At 45.7% G+C, this 15,113-nt stretch overlaps 1 protein-coding gene across 1 annotated transcript in view; it reads right to left on the bottom strand.

Annotated features, from left to right (window-relative positions):
• Positions 1–8,907, bottom strand: part of SORCS1 (sortilin related VPS10 domain containing receptor 1) — a 278,025-nt gene extending 269,118 nt beyond the window's left edge. The window contains exon 1 of the mRNA XM_021398544.1: positions 8,278–8,907. Coding sequence (XP_021254219.1) covers positions 8,278–8,907 — 630 coding nt within the window. The remainder of the gene's footprint in view (positions 1–8,277) is intronic.

Here is a 15,113-nt window from a genome sequence, read left to right as displayed (position 1 = left end):
CAAAAATCAAGGCCATGAATATTAATTTGAAGATTCCACAGAATTCACTTGTTAGGTCTGTTTGCAGCAAAGGTTCTGTGAGACATATTGGCAGCACTCTCGGTGAGGGCCGGGGACAGCAAAGCTGTTCCTGAAGGTTTGTACAGATCCAGTCACACAAACATACAGGGACCATATGACCTCTTTCAGCTGCTGAAAATACACCTTGGATGCAAAATACAAGTTCTCCACACAAAGTCTATTCTAAGTGATTAAATGGGGTCCAGTCCCACAGTACTGTGGAATTTCAACTGCTTTCTGAATCCAGAACTTTGTGAATACTTCACCCCCCTCCCCCAAAAAAAATGTTTTCTAAAATGCACCTGAGAATACCACGTATTGAACAGGAGCAATTTATGAAGAGATTTGTTATATAAAATATGTCTCTCAAATTATTTTCTTCACCTTAAATGTAGCGGGGGAGGTGAGAATGTGGGCAGAAGAGAAATATTTGGGGAAAGAAATGGGATCTCTCTGTTTTCTAAATAGCCTGAGATTTTCTAAACTGCCTTTCCCCTCCTGCTGAAGGGCTGAATGTTAATGGTCTGCAGGAGCTCGTGGCACTGTTGGCTTTCAGTAATCACAGCTGAGGTGACATAATACAAATAGGATGTGAGCAGCAGCACTGAGCTGAGCCCCAGTGCTGTGAGGGATCATGAGCTTCCTTCCCATGTACAGCTGTTCACACTCCACCTAAAAAGCTCAAGACTTCTCGTGTCTTGGGAAAATGTTTGCCTTGCAATGACCACTGAAAATCATCTCCTTCCATCTTTTTGTTCATCTTTTCATTTAATATATCCGCACAAAGCATGAAAGACGGCAGATGGGCTCTTAAGCTACGAAGGGCACCAAGAAATGATACACACGGCATCAGACACATATTCCTGGTGGCAGTCTGCAAACCACTTTGATGAACACATTCCAGCTGCCCTCTCCAAGCACCAGCCTTACATTTATGTACTAAGTGCACCTCACCACAGCATAGGAAGAAGCAGCACGAGCTGCTCACAAAGCTGGGTTTGGAGCACTGACATCCATCCATAGCAACAGAAACAGGTCTAATTTCCCCCCTCCTCCTCCCTACCCTCCTAAATCTCCATTCTTTTCTCAGCCTTGAGTCCTGGAGGCAGCTTTGAGTCCTAGTGCATTACCACAGGACGTCACCACTCCTCTATTTAGAGAGACGACATGAGGTTAAAGTTCTTGTAGAGCCTCTGAAAGAAAGGAATTACATTTTAGGACATATCCTAAAATATCCTGTTCCTTCTCAAAGTTCTTTTCTTTTATGTTCCCCAAGGAGAGAAAGTGCGGTACTAAGTAGAAGTCTTACTGTGTTACCAGCACTGAGAATTAGAGATTAAGGGCTCCCTCGTTAACTGTTGTTCGACTTCAGATGGACAGCTAAAAAAATGCAAATGGCACAAAAATCATTTTACTGCATCAACTTTTATATGCGCTGCAAATTCCAAAATAATTAGTCTATCACCCAATGCTGCCATTTGAATTGGAATCAAGGCACATTTTAATTTAACACAGAAATGTCAATTAGAGCTGTGGGAGTCATTGATTTTTTGGTTTGCTGACCAGATATGAAAAAATGGAGAGAAAGGTGGTGCCTTGTGTCAGGCTGATTGTCTTTCTCCTCCTATGAAGTGAGATCTTGAATCTGAGTGATCGAGATTCAGCACGAACAGATTTTAGGAAAATATCGGTTGTCAGAATATAGGTAGATATTATAGTTTGAGATGCTCTACCACTGCCAGACCTGGGCACTGGGGAGGATGCAGGACCCACAGGACACTCTTGTACTGTGTAGTAGCAGTGAGGCCAGAGCAACTCAAATGGCACCTCACATATCTCACTGGAGCTCTGCACATGGCTCTTGCATTGATGTAGCAAGAAAGGCCAGTGGAGGCAAGAGTGCCCAAGGCCAATGCTAATCTTGGAGCCTTCCATATGTGCAGCTGTACCACAGCAGAATGGGTCAGAAAGCTCCACAGCCTCTCCAGAATGAGCTGCTGACTTCCTTGTTTCTCCCTCCGGACAGACCTCGCTGTGGTTTCCAGGTCAGAGAAATAAAAAACACTTATTTGAAGGCAGGAGGAAGGGGAGAAAATCCTTTTCTATTATAAAGTATAGCATTAGGAAAATTGAAAACTATAACCTCATTGCTTTATATAGTTTATAGCCTCTTGATATTGCAGGAATGCTAGCTGCAACTGTCAGAGCTCTTCCATAATTCTCCTTAATCTCCCCTCCTGATGGGATTTGCATATCCCACTTGTCAGTCTGAGGGGAAGCTCCTCTCCATCGCTCAGACTCTTTTACAGAAGCCAGATTCATACAACGAGAAGCCTTTCTTCTCATTCTCAAGGATTCTCTTTCACCCATTTCTTTCTCTCAATGTATGGCTGTTCTTAATAATTTCCCACATATCCTATTTCGTATTCTGTATAGAAAAAGCCTACATTTTACATAGTCAAGAAGTACGCCCAGAGATGGACTGCAACAAAGAAGAAAGAAACACTATGGGTATTAGATTACTTTTCCCCCAATTAAAAAAAAAAAAGGTTAAGAAATAAGGTCCTAATTCAAAGTTACAGTGAAATTTTCCAGCATTTTCTCTTACATTTTGTTTTCTTTAAGGAAGCTTCATATCAAGAATGGATATGTGCAGAGTAGCACAATTTGAAGCATGGGACTTTCAGTAATATTTTAATTTGACCTGATTATTTCCAGTTTAAATCCCAGTTTTGTTTCCTCACTTTTGTTCATCCTTTCCTAAATATAGTCTCATTAGCTCCAGCAAGAGATTAGCCTGAAACTCTCTCAGCATTTGGTGCATTATTCTATTAATACCATAATATATTGTTGCAATATATAAGCAAGACATATTACATTGTACTAAAGCATTTTAATGCAAGCATCCAACTTAGACGAATCTTTTCTGGGTTCCTCTTTCCCACACCTCAGGAACCAATCTAAATGCAAAGCAACTGACAACAGGGTCATTCCTCACCATGGGTCTCACCACTCTGAGCTTCACACTCGCATTTGTTTCCTTAAAATCCCTTTTTATAATAACGCAACCACGGTGGGAAGAAGGGAGCAGTGGACTGTTGCAGTGTCGTACAACATAATGCTGGTCACTGATGGGACGGCGCTGGCAGTTCTTCACCCATCTCTGGCAATTTTACACTGGAGCCACAGCTCTGCCAGAAGAGAAGGACCGAGAGTACTAACTACAGCCAGTCGCATGACTGCAGCATCTGAGCAAAGGCGTCTCAGAGTGAGAAGTGACATTTTGATTGATTCCTCATTCTGGTCAGAGCAGAATAACACTGGCAAGTTCAGATACTTTTGCCATGCCTTTACTGTCCTTTGCTGTCTCACTGTTAAAAGTGAATACATTCATTATCATCCACATGGAATTCTGTTCATCAAAAGCAAATGCCTGATTCAAATTCAAGCTCTTGGGAACCCAACTCCTAGAAATTCACAGTTCATTTTCCACAATCTGTCTTACAAGCAGATACAGAAAGAGCAGTGCTTGCTTGATTTAGCAAAGCAGAGGTTGAAAGGGAATACGAGCGCTGCCTGTAAAATAATTCCAGGGAGGTGTAAGTGCCAAGGAGGGAAAACAATTTTAATTAAAAGGCATATAGACAAACCAGTATATAGGCAGATAGATAAATAAATAGATTGCCCAATGGCAATGTTAGAACAGAAATCAGACAGAAGTTTCCAACAACCAGAAGAAACAACTATCCTGAATAGAGGAGAGCAATAGGAAGGAAGGAAACTCCATTTTTTGTATGACACTTTTTGATGAATTTAGGGCTGTAGGATGCAGCGCCTGCTACAGCCCTGAACCTCCGCTTAAGTTCTTAATGTATAAAATAGGTTTGAATGCTCCAAATGAAAACCCAACAACAGATTATCCACTATTACTTTGCCTAGGAAGAAATACAGTGCATTTGACATATATAGGTACACTGTTATTCTATCTTACTCGTGTTCAGTTTGTGTTGTCAATAGCATCATATAAAAACTTGCAAGTAATACCTAATGCAGAGTCTCAGCTTGTCTAAAAGCTCTCCCATAAGAGACTTATCTCTTCCCTTGTTGTCTAGTGTAACCACATGACAACAGCGATTATGACCTTGCAGGCTTCATACTGCACTGGACCCATCAGTCATATTGATTTTCTACTGTGGATGGAATATAAAAAATTATCTGGCCAGGCTGCTTTGCATCTGGTCCAGATTCCATCTCCATCATTCTGTTGAGGATCTTCTGCTTGGAAGACCCAAGAGAAGCTCAGCTGTATCCCACCAGCGACATAAATCATGGAAGATTAGACCAGATATCCCAGGCTACAGAGCCTGGGATATCCACAAGCCAACAGCAGGGCACACGCTCATATTCTTTGCCAAACAGTTTGAGATCTACACCAATCTCCAGCCCAGGAGATCCAACTCTGTCCAAAGCAAGGCAACAGTGGGTTGCCTTATAAATAGAATGAGAAACCCAGGCAGCCTTGGATTCTCGAAAACTCTGAGAAGTATCGCTATCCCAAAAGCTCATAGAGGATATTTCCTTGAGAGTTCCTTCTCTCCATTAAAATCAAATATCTTATCTCTACACACAAATCTCTGCAGCCTGTTTCCTCCTACTCTGTAGCACAGCATTGAGGGAGCTATGGGGAATTCAAATCCACAGCGTTTGCATACACCAGATCAGGAAGCACATCTGATACTTCTGCAGGCTAGGAAACCTGCCAACTTCCACCCTGATGATGAAATTCCCCACAGGTGCAAATAGCCAGGAGATCTCACTTGTGTGTCTTGTAGCCAGGGTTTAAGGAAGAGTTTTATCTGAGAGGATCTAATACTTCAACTTTTATGGAGGCCAGCAGAAAGACTCAGGGTGTATCAATGCAAAGAAACAAAGCAATGGTGCTAGCATGGGCCAGTTAACACCTTCTTGGACCATTCCCAGACAGTCTGGGACTTGGTACAAGCCAGAGACCATTTCCAGCACCCAATTTAGCTGCAGCCGCTCCTCTGTGTTGCAGACAGAAAGAGTTCTGGATTGTGTAGATGCCAGAGCATGCCAGATGGCCTGTGTGGCCTCGCTCACCTCCACGGCAGTCAGAGAGAGCCTGAGGACCATCTGCATTTTCATACAACCCTGGATACACTCCTGGTTTCATCCTCATCAGTCATCTGACAATTCAGCTTCCCTACACCTGCGCTCTCCTCTGGAGAGCAGGGACTGACAGTGCTGGTGGGGAAGCCACGATAAACAGGAGGAAGCAGGGTGTACGTGAAGCACGTCCCTGTAGATGTGACCTGGGTTCTTGCCACAGGTCTGTGTGGATATGGCGGAGACATAGCTGCGCAGTGGGTCCTGTTGCTGCTGTCAAGTGTAATGTGGATTCTGTGCTGCAGGGTAAGCTGTCTGAGGAGTACCTAGAGTCACTGATGGGCCCCAAAGGATCCCCACTGTAAGACTGTTTATGTTGGTGGACTTATATCTGGATGACTGGTACCACTGCTTATTACTCTTGTTGTGCCTGTGGCTAAGCACACAGCGAGCCCAGCCTCAGAGCAGAATGATTATACGCACACAATGTGAAATCATAGCCCAGACCCAGAGAAGCTGCAAACCCCGTTCCTTACAGCTATCTGGAGTCCCCTCTGAGATCCATTCCCTACCATCAGAAGCATTACAATTGTATCCAGACCACTACCAAAATAAGGATACAAGGAAACAGACAGAAGTTGGCAGACTGGTATATTACAATTAAAACAAACCTTTAAGGGTGACAGTGCTTCAATTTTACAGCTTTTCCATCTAAAGGGAGCTCAGATTTTTAGGGTTTTGTTTTGGCTTTTTCCTTTACTCACACACATGCTGCAAACTATGATCATCTCCACAGTGCCCTTATGCCTGGGCAAAAGGCACAAGCTGCTTAATGGCAGCACTCACAGAGCACATCAGAATGAAAATGAGAGGAGGTGTGTTGCATCCACCTGGCACGGTGGGGAAACACAGGGAGGAAGCTGGCAGCCACTGCTGCTGGAGTGCCGCCAGGGCACCAGGGTCACACAGCACTATACACACAGCACCATGGGATCCCCTGCCACTCTGTGCAGGCGGGATTACACACATTGCACACTCTGGAAAGCACTTCACCCTAACCCCCTCCCACTCCCAGCTCCTTCACAGCTGAGCGCCCAAAAGCTCCGTGCAGAGCCATTGGGTCAGTGCCACGTTGAGCTCCTACTGAACCAACACCACTGCTTCAACTGAGCCCAGATGAGCTTGGTGGTGCATCCAGCTCCTGCTAAGCCCAGCTTCATTTAGCACTGTGAGGGGATGCTATCACAGCACGAGACAGCATAGCACTGTCAGAGCACACAGCAGCAAGGTGGGAGCATGATCTCCCCAGCACAGCACAACTCGGGGCAATTCGGGCAGGAAAGCAGCAGAACATTTCCCCACAGCTCCCTGCAAGCAGTTTTACACAGAGACACTCAGCAGGTAAATCAGACCATAGCATTAACAGTCCGTACTACCACAGTGGGCAGAAAGAACTATACACATGTATATGCCTAAGAACACGTACAATAAAAACTGCTACTTCTAATAATAATGTATTGATATATATAGAGATGAAACATCCTTGTGTGAAAGGAAGAGGAAAACTGATGCTTGCTGGGTGACTTTTTATATCAGAAGCTTTTTCTTAGCAAATAGCTCTCTTTAAACCAGTGTCAGACTCAATTCAATCAGTATGAAAAGATTGGAGTTCCTCCCTGGCAACTTCTGTTACCGCAACTATATGAGAGAGAGGCTAGCTGAGTTGGGAAGAAAGGGGAAAGTCCATCAAAATGGAGATGACAGGTATTCCCCTGTCGATTAACTAATTAAAAAAACCTCATGATGAGCCCATAAAAACCTTGTCTCAGTTAACTAGATCTGAACCCCACAGTGCAGTGCTTACAACATCCACGTTAATTCTAAATGGAGTGACTGGGATATATTTTAATACAATCTATAGCAGAAGGAATTCATAATGATCAGAACATAATTTCAAAACGTTACCAGGTTCCTCGTGCTAAAAGCTGAAAAGGAGGCCAAGGATTTGCGCCAAGCAGCCAGAAATCTGGCTCAGATCAGAGGAGCCCAAGTCCCCCTCTCCCCCATGAAGTTGTATGGGCAAACACCATGTCACACTGGTATCCCTTTCTCCCCTGTTAGCATTCTGCTCGCTGGGGCACTCAGACCCCCATTCCTGCTAGCCCCAGAGCAGAGCTACCAGCAGGCAGAAAGCATACTGGCTCTGGGTTACCTGTGCAGCATAGGCTGGAGGAACACGAGTTAACTTGATAACTTTGATGCTACCACTATTGCTCCAGACTGGAAACCTGTCACCTATTTATCTGGCTGATTTCATTCTGCTTGGCTCCTGTCAGAGCCATTCTGTTGATATTCATGAGAAAAGTCCAGGTTATGGGGGAAGAGACCAGAGCTGCCTCATTTTAACACCTTCGTGACAAGAGGCAAGAAAGCACCTCTGTCCCCTGCACAGAGGCACCTCAGAGACGATATCTCGTGGGGCCAAGCCCTGGGCTGACGTGAGTCCCAGGGATGGAGGAGCAGCAGCAGTAGCCCTGGAGCTTTCCCAGGCCTTGCTTACAGCCCAGCATTCCCTGCTGCCGGTGGGGTTACCCTGGGGCATGCAGAGTATGGAGGACGGGACCCCTCCGACTGTCCTCTCCCTTCCCCTCCCCTCCCCGCCGCGGGTGGTGGTGGTGGCGGTTCCCCCTCTCTGCCTGCAGGGTGATGGAGGAGGGGGTTGGAATGGGCCGTGCTCAGCGGGCGGGCGGCGGAAAGTTTTTTTTTGCTCCAGAAGAATGGTCCTTTAGAGGCACTTCTGCCCCACTGCACACTGCTAAGCGAAGCCAATCCGCGGCTCCCGGGAACGGAATCCCCACTCGAAGAAGAAAAAAAAACCTGCATCCCTCTCCCACCCCACCCCCAAAGAAAAGAAAAAAAAAAAAAAGAAGAAGAAGAAAAAGAGAAACAAAAAAGGAGGAGAGGAGGGAGGGAAACAAGCGGAGGGGAAAAAAAAAAAAAAAAGGAGGAAAAAAAAAAAAAAAAAAAAAAAAGAAAAAAAGAGCAAGCAAGTCTTCCTTCCCGCCGAGCCCCCGCGGCGGCGGTACTCACGCTGCTGTTCTGCCCCGACCAGTGCACCATGGCTTGGTTGTGCGCCGAGTCGCCGGTGAGGGCGAAGGTGGTGCTGCCCAGCCGCAGCTCCTCCAGCCCGAAGCGGGCGGCGCCGGAGCCCCCCGGCTCCCGCCCCGCGGCGCCGCCCGGCCCCGCCGTGCCCCGCGGGCTGCGGCCCCGCCGCCGCCGAGCCGAGTTCCGCCGGCCGCCCCCCTGGACCCGATGAGGGTGGTCCCCCGCAGGAGCCGCCGCCGCTACGGGCCGGCTGTCCCCGGCCACTTTCTCAGGCTCGCTCGCCCAGCTCCAGGTCTCCCAGCCGCTGAATGTGGTCCCCGGCAGAGCGGGATCGAAGGGTGCTTGCAGCTCGGCATCCTCTTTATCCATCCCGGCCCCTTGCCCTCTCTCACCTCCCCGCTCCCCCGGGATCCTCCTCTGTTCCTTTTCTCCTCTGTCGGTCTTCAAATGCATCGATAATCCCTGCTGCGGATGCTGCTGCTGCGGCTTCACCTGGGAATGGCAGGATCTGCAAGTTATTTCTGCGCCGGTAAAGCCAAAAGTGAAGAGGAAAAGCCATGTCCAGTACAGGAGAGCAACGTGCCAGGCTGGGTACCAGCCAGCAACTTTTTCCATCGCTGCTGACTGCTGATGAGTGCGAGGGAGAAAGAGCAAGAAGGAGCGAGCGAGCAGGGTGCTGCCGATCTACCCACCGCGGGGAAAACACTGCGAGAACTCCATAAAGTTTCAGACTGCTCTATTTGATGCAGCTGAGGAGAGGGAGACCGCTTTCTCTCTCCCTCTTCTTTTCTTCCTTATTTTCTTTTCCTTCTTTTGCCCTTTTATTCCCCCTTTTTTTCCTCTTCTTTTTCTTTTTCCCTTTTTCTTTCTTTCTTTCTTCTTTTTTTTTTTTTCCTCCCCCCCCAAAACTGGCGTTGCCGATCGAGCTTTTGATGGAAGGGAAAGCCACAACCACACGGGGGAGGAGCTGAATTGAAGTCAGAGAGAGAGGAGCAAATCCCGGCTGTGCCTTCTCCCGGCTGCTCTCTGGAAGCCGCCGCTCGCTCCCTCCCAGCTCCCCTCCTGCACCGCTCCTCCCGCAGCCCCGCCAGGACCCCCGCGTGTGCCAGGAGCGATTGGTTCCCGCCGCCCCCCTCTCACGCACTCACTCCGGGAGGACTTACTCCAACTTTTGCACTCGCACACAGCTGATCCCTTCCTCTCCCGTGCTCCTGGCAGCTCAAACCTCTAAAACCTTCTAGCGTATTAAAAAACGCCGCACAGGAACTGGAAGCAAATGTGAAAAGTGAAGGAGCAGTTCATACATATGTGTATACGGTCTTTCTAGGGGAAATATTTTAATTTGATGAATGGAGCGGTCCCAAATGTCTGAGCAGGCTCTGAGATGCTCCCTTTTCTCTTTCTCAGTGACCGATGTACTGGAGGTGCTAGGAATAGCCCCTGTGCTTGATTTCACAGCACAGGTGTGGGTGGAAGTTACATTTCAACCTCACCACTCCCTCCTCTGCCTTTGCCTCGCTGTGCCATCACTTAAAGATGTTCGGATAAATCACCGGGCATGGCTCACATAAGTGTTGATGGGGACAAGGACACGCTTTGGGAAATAAAATGACAGCAAGAGGGGAAGAGAGGACTTCCCCACCTGTGGTTTAGAGTAGAGAAAACCTTTCTGCTCTAGCTGCTCATCAAGGATCAGGAGTTCTTCCCTCAAGAGCTGTGCTCTCCCCATCACTAGATCTCTTCTCCAGAGTGCTGTCACACGTGGTGGCCAAAGCAGATCACCAAACCCCAAAGTGCCAGCCCGTGGGAGCTGCTGTGCAATCGCTACAGGCAGAGCCATGGGACAGGGCCTGAGCTTTTATGGACACACGCAAGTGATGATGCTCTTAAAGACTGGAGAGAATTAAAGGCTCTTCTACCAGTATTCTATTCAGTCCCCATTTGCCTGCTCTCACTCATTCCCATTTGATTTTCAGAAGAGTTTACTTCTTAATTAACGTTTTTAATGTTTCCTTCCTGACATGGAGGACTTTATTGTATTTTTTTTGGCAGGGCATTTCAGAAAGAGATTTACAGATTTGTTCCACATTCTTCTAGAGATTTCACTCAGATGCTCACCGGTGACGCGTCTTGGGATATTAGCACAAGATCACAAAGGGAGACTTAGAGTAATTGAGGCTGAGCAAAACTCCATGCTGCTTACAGTAATGATGGATTGTCTGCATTGTAACTATCAGACCTCAGCCAAATCTACTGCAAACCAATTAGCGGCATACCTGTTTCCATATCTCCCAGTTAAACGTGCCGTTACAGCCTGTCCGTAATAATAATTAACACTTTGTACTTAACAGCTCCTTTTCTTCACTAAGCCTAAAGCTCTTCACCAAGGCCAGTGAGCTTTACTCTTGTCGTATAAGCGGGGGAAACAGAGTCACAGTGTGATTATCCATCCTACCCTGGTCTTCCACACGTTGCATTGGCCAGATGGATCGATGCCAATGGACGCACTCAAGAGTGATACCTTCTTAGGAAAAGTTTCTTAAAGAGGCATTATTTAGAGGGATGACATTCAAAGAGACATGTGTGTGAGACAGTAAAAGAACTTAGAAGGAGAAAATGTTTAAGTGGTCAGAGGAACTTTCTCTTGGAATTATCTTTCCTTGTAATAGAGGTTTGCATGCCAAAGAGTGGGCAAGGCTGATGAAGGAAGTCATCTAGCTGCCTCATTTAGGCCAACAACTATCTCTGGGTTATGATGAGGGACCAGCAATTGATAGGAAGTTATATGGTAGAACACACCACATATTCTGTGAGCATACTGCACCTCCAAAGCTCTTCAGCAACTGCACATAGGAGTCAGTCATGGAGAGAAAATATGGGTCTGGCCAGAGGACTTCTTTTTACAACATCTCCCTCGCTGTGCACGGATGTAAGAGATACACAGTATGACCCTTTTCCTGATCCCTATTTCCAGGAATCGTCAGTTTAGGAGATTCCAGCAGCAGCAATTACACCTGATCCCTTAGGTTTAATAGCTACAGATGGACCTGTCTTCTCTACATTTGTCTAATCCTTATTTATGCCCTTGGTCTCCAAGGCATGCTGTGGTCACCAGTTTTACAATCTGACTGTGTGCACTTTGGAATACTCACGGTACACACTTATCTAAGTGAAACACTTTGAATCACCATAATCTAATCTTGTTGCCAGCCGTCTTTCTGTCTCAGATGATGTGATGATTGAGTCATCAGAGATATGAATCCAGAGTGTTTGGCACGCAAGAACATTCCCCTGTCATTTGATGTAAGGGATGACTTTCTGAGCTGGGAAATACAGTAAGCCCCATGTCATCATTAGAGGGGGCTGAATTCATGTACTCAGCCAAAGGGAAGCACTGGTGTGTAGAGAGATGACTCCATGGCCTTGCCTACAAGAAAGGAAAGGATGCACAGACATGAAAGGCATTGGGAGGATTCTCACTTTAAAGTCAGAAAGCACAGGCAGGAACCTAATGGAGAGAGTAGACACCAGCTCTGGGGAGCTGCTGCAGTGGAGCAAACATCTTTCTTGGGACTTTTATAGCCTTGAGAGAGATGCAGGAACAGAAGGAAACACAACTGAGAACACAAATCTTCACTTGGGACTGAGCAGACTCAGAGACAGGTGGAAATACAGGCTTTGTCAAGGTCGTAAATCCTTACTATAATGACTGCAGTAATCTGTCATCTGCAGGAATCCTTTCCTATGCTCACAGTCAGAGCCTGCTTGTGGAAATGTAACCCCAAGACACTTTGTGGTTCCACAGAATTCCTGTCTTCTGAAAGATGCTAGATGACAGACCTCTGCATGCCAGAAGCACCTCAGTGACTGCAAACATTGCCTGAATTCCCGTTAAGCAGAAAGGGAGAAAGAGGAATGAAAGAAAGTTGCGTGAGCTCAGCTAGCTGAGTTTTCAGTATAGGGCATAACGTAACCTTGTCTATCCGCTCTCAAGTGTCTTTTAGGTTAAGCAGTAAAATCTGACTGTAGTAAATATTTGCACAATCAGGATTTCGTGAATCCACGCTCATTTTAAATCATCAGTTTTCACTGTAAAGATCATGCAATGAAGGGAGCCTAAAAGGAACACTGCTCCATTGATTCATATCAAGCCATGGTGAGTGATGAACAGTCGTTTGACATTACAAATAATTTATCCAAAAGGAATCTGTGCTTGAAAAAAGATTACAAGTTATTACAAATTATGTACCTAAATAAGTTTTTGGTAGCAACATTTATATCATTGGTACATAGGTATTATCAGAAGTCAGTCCCGGGACTTCACACAGGGGCAATGCATTTGGCACAGAAAAAACTATTAAAAAAAAAAAAATCTGTAACTGAAATAACATAAAATCTAAATCTTTTTGCAACTGAATTTCATTTACCGCACTCCAATTATATTTGGAAAGGTGACTGCACTATTTATTTTTAACACTAATAATTCCTGCAAATTAATTAACATGAAAGCTCTCCTTTGTTATTCCAGACAATGAAGCCCCAAACCAGTGCCATCCTAAAATTAGGCTGCTGCAGCTTTTAACAGGGGCTCCCATTCATCTGCTAATGTGATGCAATTTAGCTTTAGTTGCCATAAATATTAACAGCAAGGGCTTTTTGTTCTTTTACTCCCTCTTGCTGCAGCCTGTTGCAAAGACTGAGGTTTAAAGTAATCTTAAAAAGTGCAAGACATTGCTACTGTATAATTTAAAGATATATTTTGCTTTGCTAAATCCTCAGGTGGAAATTTCAGGTGGTAAATTATCTGGCAAGAAGAGCTGGGTGGCAAGCAGAACTGGTGAGTGTCACTGCCTCTCTGTCCAGGAATGTACACAGCACCCACACCCAGTGCTAGGTTCCCTTAAGGCACTGGTTTTACTCAAATATCTATTGATGTTTATTACCCAGTAGCTCTCTTCGGGGACAATAAGAGTTGTTTGGATCTCTGGAAAGTCTCTCGTGTTGGCTCTGCTGATTCATTTCCACTCTAGGATCCAAAAGGATCATTCCTTCCCACACAGTCAGCAAAGCCTATGCTGCAGACTCACTTTTTGCTGTTTGGGTCCAGACCTCCTTCCTGCACTTCCAGCTGCAGAGACTTCCTGAGCCAGTTTTGCACAATGATTTCAGTGATGAACTAAGTGTGGATTTGTCACGGGAGGAAGGGAACATGTGACTTACCCCAAAACAAGCTTCTACGACCCATCAGGTGCTGAAGCAATACTCATGTGCCTGCTCAACTACTATATTCACACCGAAGCTGAATTCAGCCCTCCTATAAACCACCCTGTTTACACCTCCTGAGATTTAATCCCACCTGTGACATTTCTCCTCTAATAACATGTGCTTCCTTATGCTAGCCTTGCAGTTCAGTCATTCAGTGATCATCTCTCCTTGTGATTTGGAGACATCAACCCATTCCCACATTGTGCTCGTGAGTGCTGTTCCCATGTCAGGTATTACAATGAGATTTACAAGCCAAAATCACACCATTGATGACAGGCCACAGAAGACAGCTGATAAGGAAATCTTCTGCTCAAAATTCCCAGCTGGCATGCTCTCCTGATAAGCTTATGCAGACTAAGAAACCTAGAATGTTCCCTACGGGGTTTCATAATTCAGTCAAGTGTAAAGTAGAGTTGCAAGGACCGCACTTACACAAGGACTGCACATACTCAGCTAGTGCTCTAAGCTTACAGCTAAAGAAAATCTGAACTGGAGCTCAAAGCTGGAATGAGCTCTATTATAACAACTTTTAAACAAGTAAACATTGGTGGAATGAGAGAGCCTAAGGTATATCGTGTGGTCAAGTCATTCACCACCGCCAATATGAATGATAACCACAGGGATGACCTAGCAATTGTCACATTTCATCCTGACTGTTTTAAAGCAACCCAATAATACCCAGAAGGATTTTACCATCAATAACTGAAATGTATGCTGTGGACACTTCCAACCACATAAAAGGCAAGAAACTAACCAGGAAAAAATGGAAACGGCTTTAGCAAAAACAAATAATGCTTGACCGATGTAATTGCTTTGTGTTATTAAATACCTGACTATTGTAACACCATCTCTCATAGCTGTATCATGGCAAGTTGTGGAAGTATAGGTGATTGATAGAGGTTTCAAAAATGGCTGGATCCTTGTCTCAAAGGCTATAATCAATTGACTGGAAAGGGGGGGGCTGGAACTAGATGATCTCTGAGGTCCCTTCCAACACAAGCCATTCTGTGATCTATGAAAGGGCCTCGATATTGTGCTAGAGGCCAAGTAGCCAACACTACTTGTTCTCTCTTTGCAAATAAGGCAAACTGCTCTTCTGCCTTTGGAAGAGCATCATCGAGAGATCAAAAGAAATCATAATACTCCTGTGCTTAGCACTGAGGAGGCTGAACATGGAGAACTGTTTCTGGTTGTGAGCTCCCAGTTCAAAATGGACATGGAGAAAATGAGGAGGGCTACCAAGCGGAGGGTCATGAAGGCGGGAGCATTCAACCTACAATAAGTGGTTGAGAGCTGGACCTGTACGTCCTGGAGAAGAGGAGGCTGAAGGGCAATTGAATATCAGACTACAGTTACTTGAGAGAAAGTTACAGGGCTTTACTGAGCTGTCTGCTTTGTTCTACCAGGCATGTATCTGCTCAGCATCTGACACTGAGCATGGCACCCTGTCTTCTTTTTCTTGGCTGAAGATGCAAACTTTCCTTCTCATGACAAGAAGAGGGCCTTTGCAGCTATTAATCAGCTGCAAGTTTCTTAGTTGTGTCCATATTCCCTCA

This window comes from Numida meleagris, chromosome 5, assembly GCF_002078875.1.
Source record: "Numida meleagris isolate 19003 breed g44 Domestic line chromosome 5, NumMel1.0, whole genome shotgun sequence".
In the NCBI taxonomy this organism is placed as follows: domain Eukaryota; kingdom Metazoa; phylum Chordata; class Aves; order Galliformes; family Numididae; genus Numida; species Numida meleagris.
The sequence above is the reverse complement of the archived record's forward strand: the minus strand, read 5'-3'. Positions and strand labels throughout refer to the sequence as shown.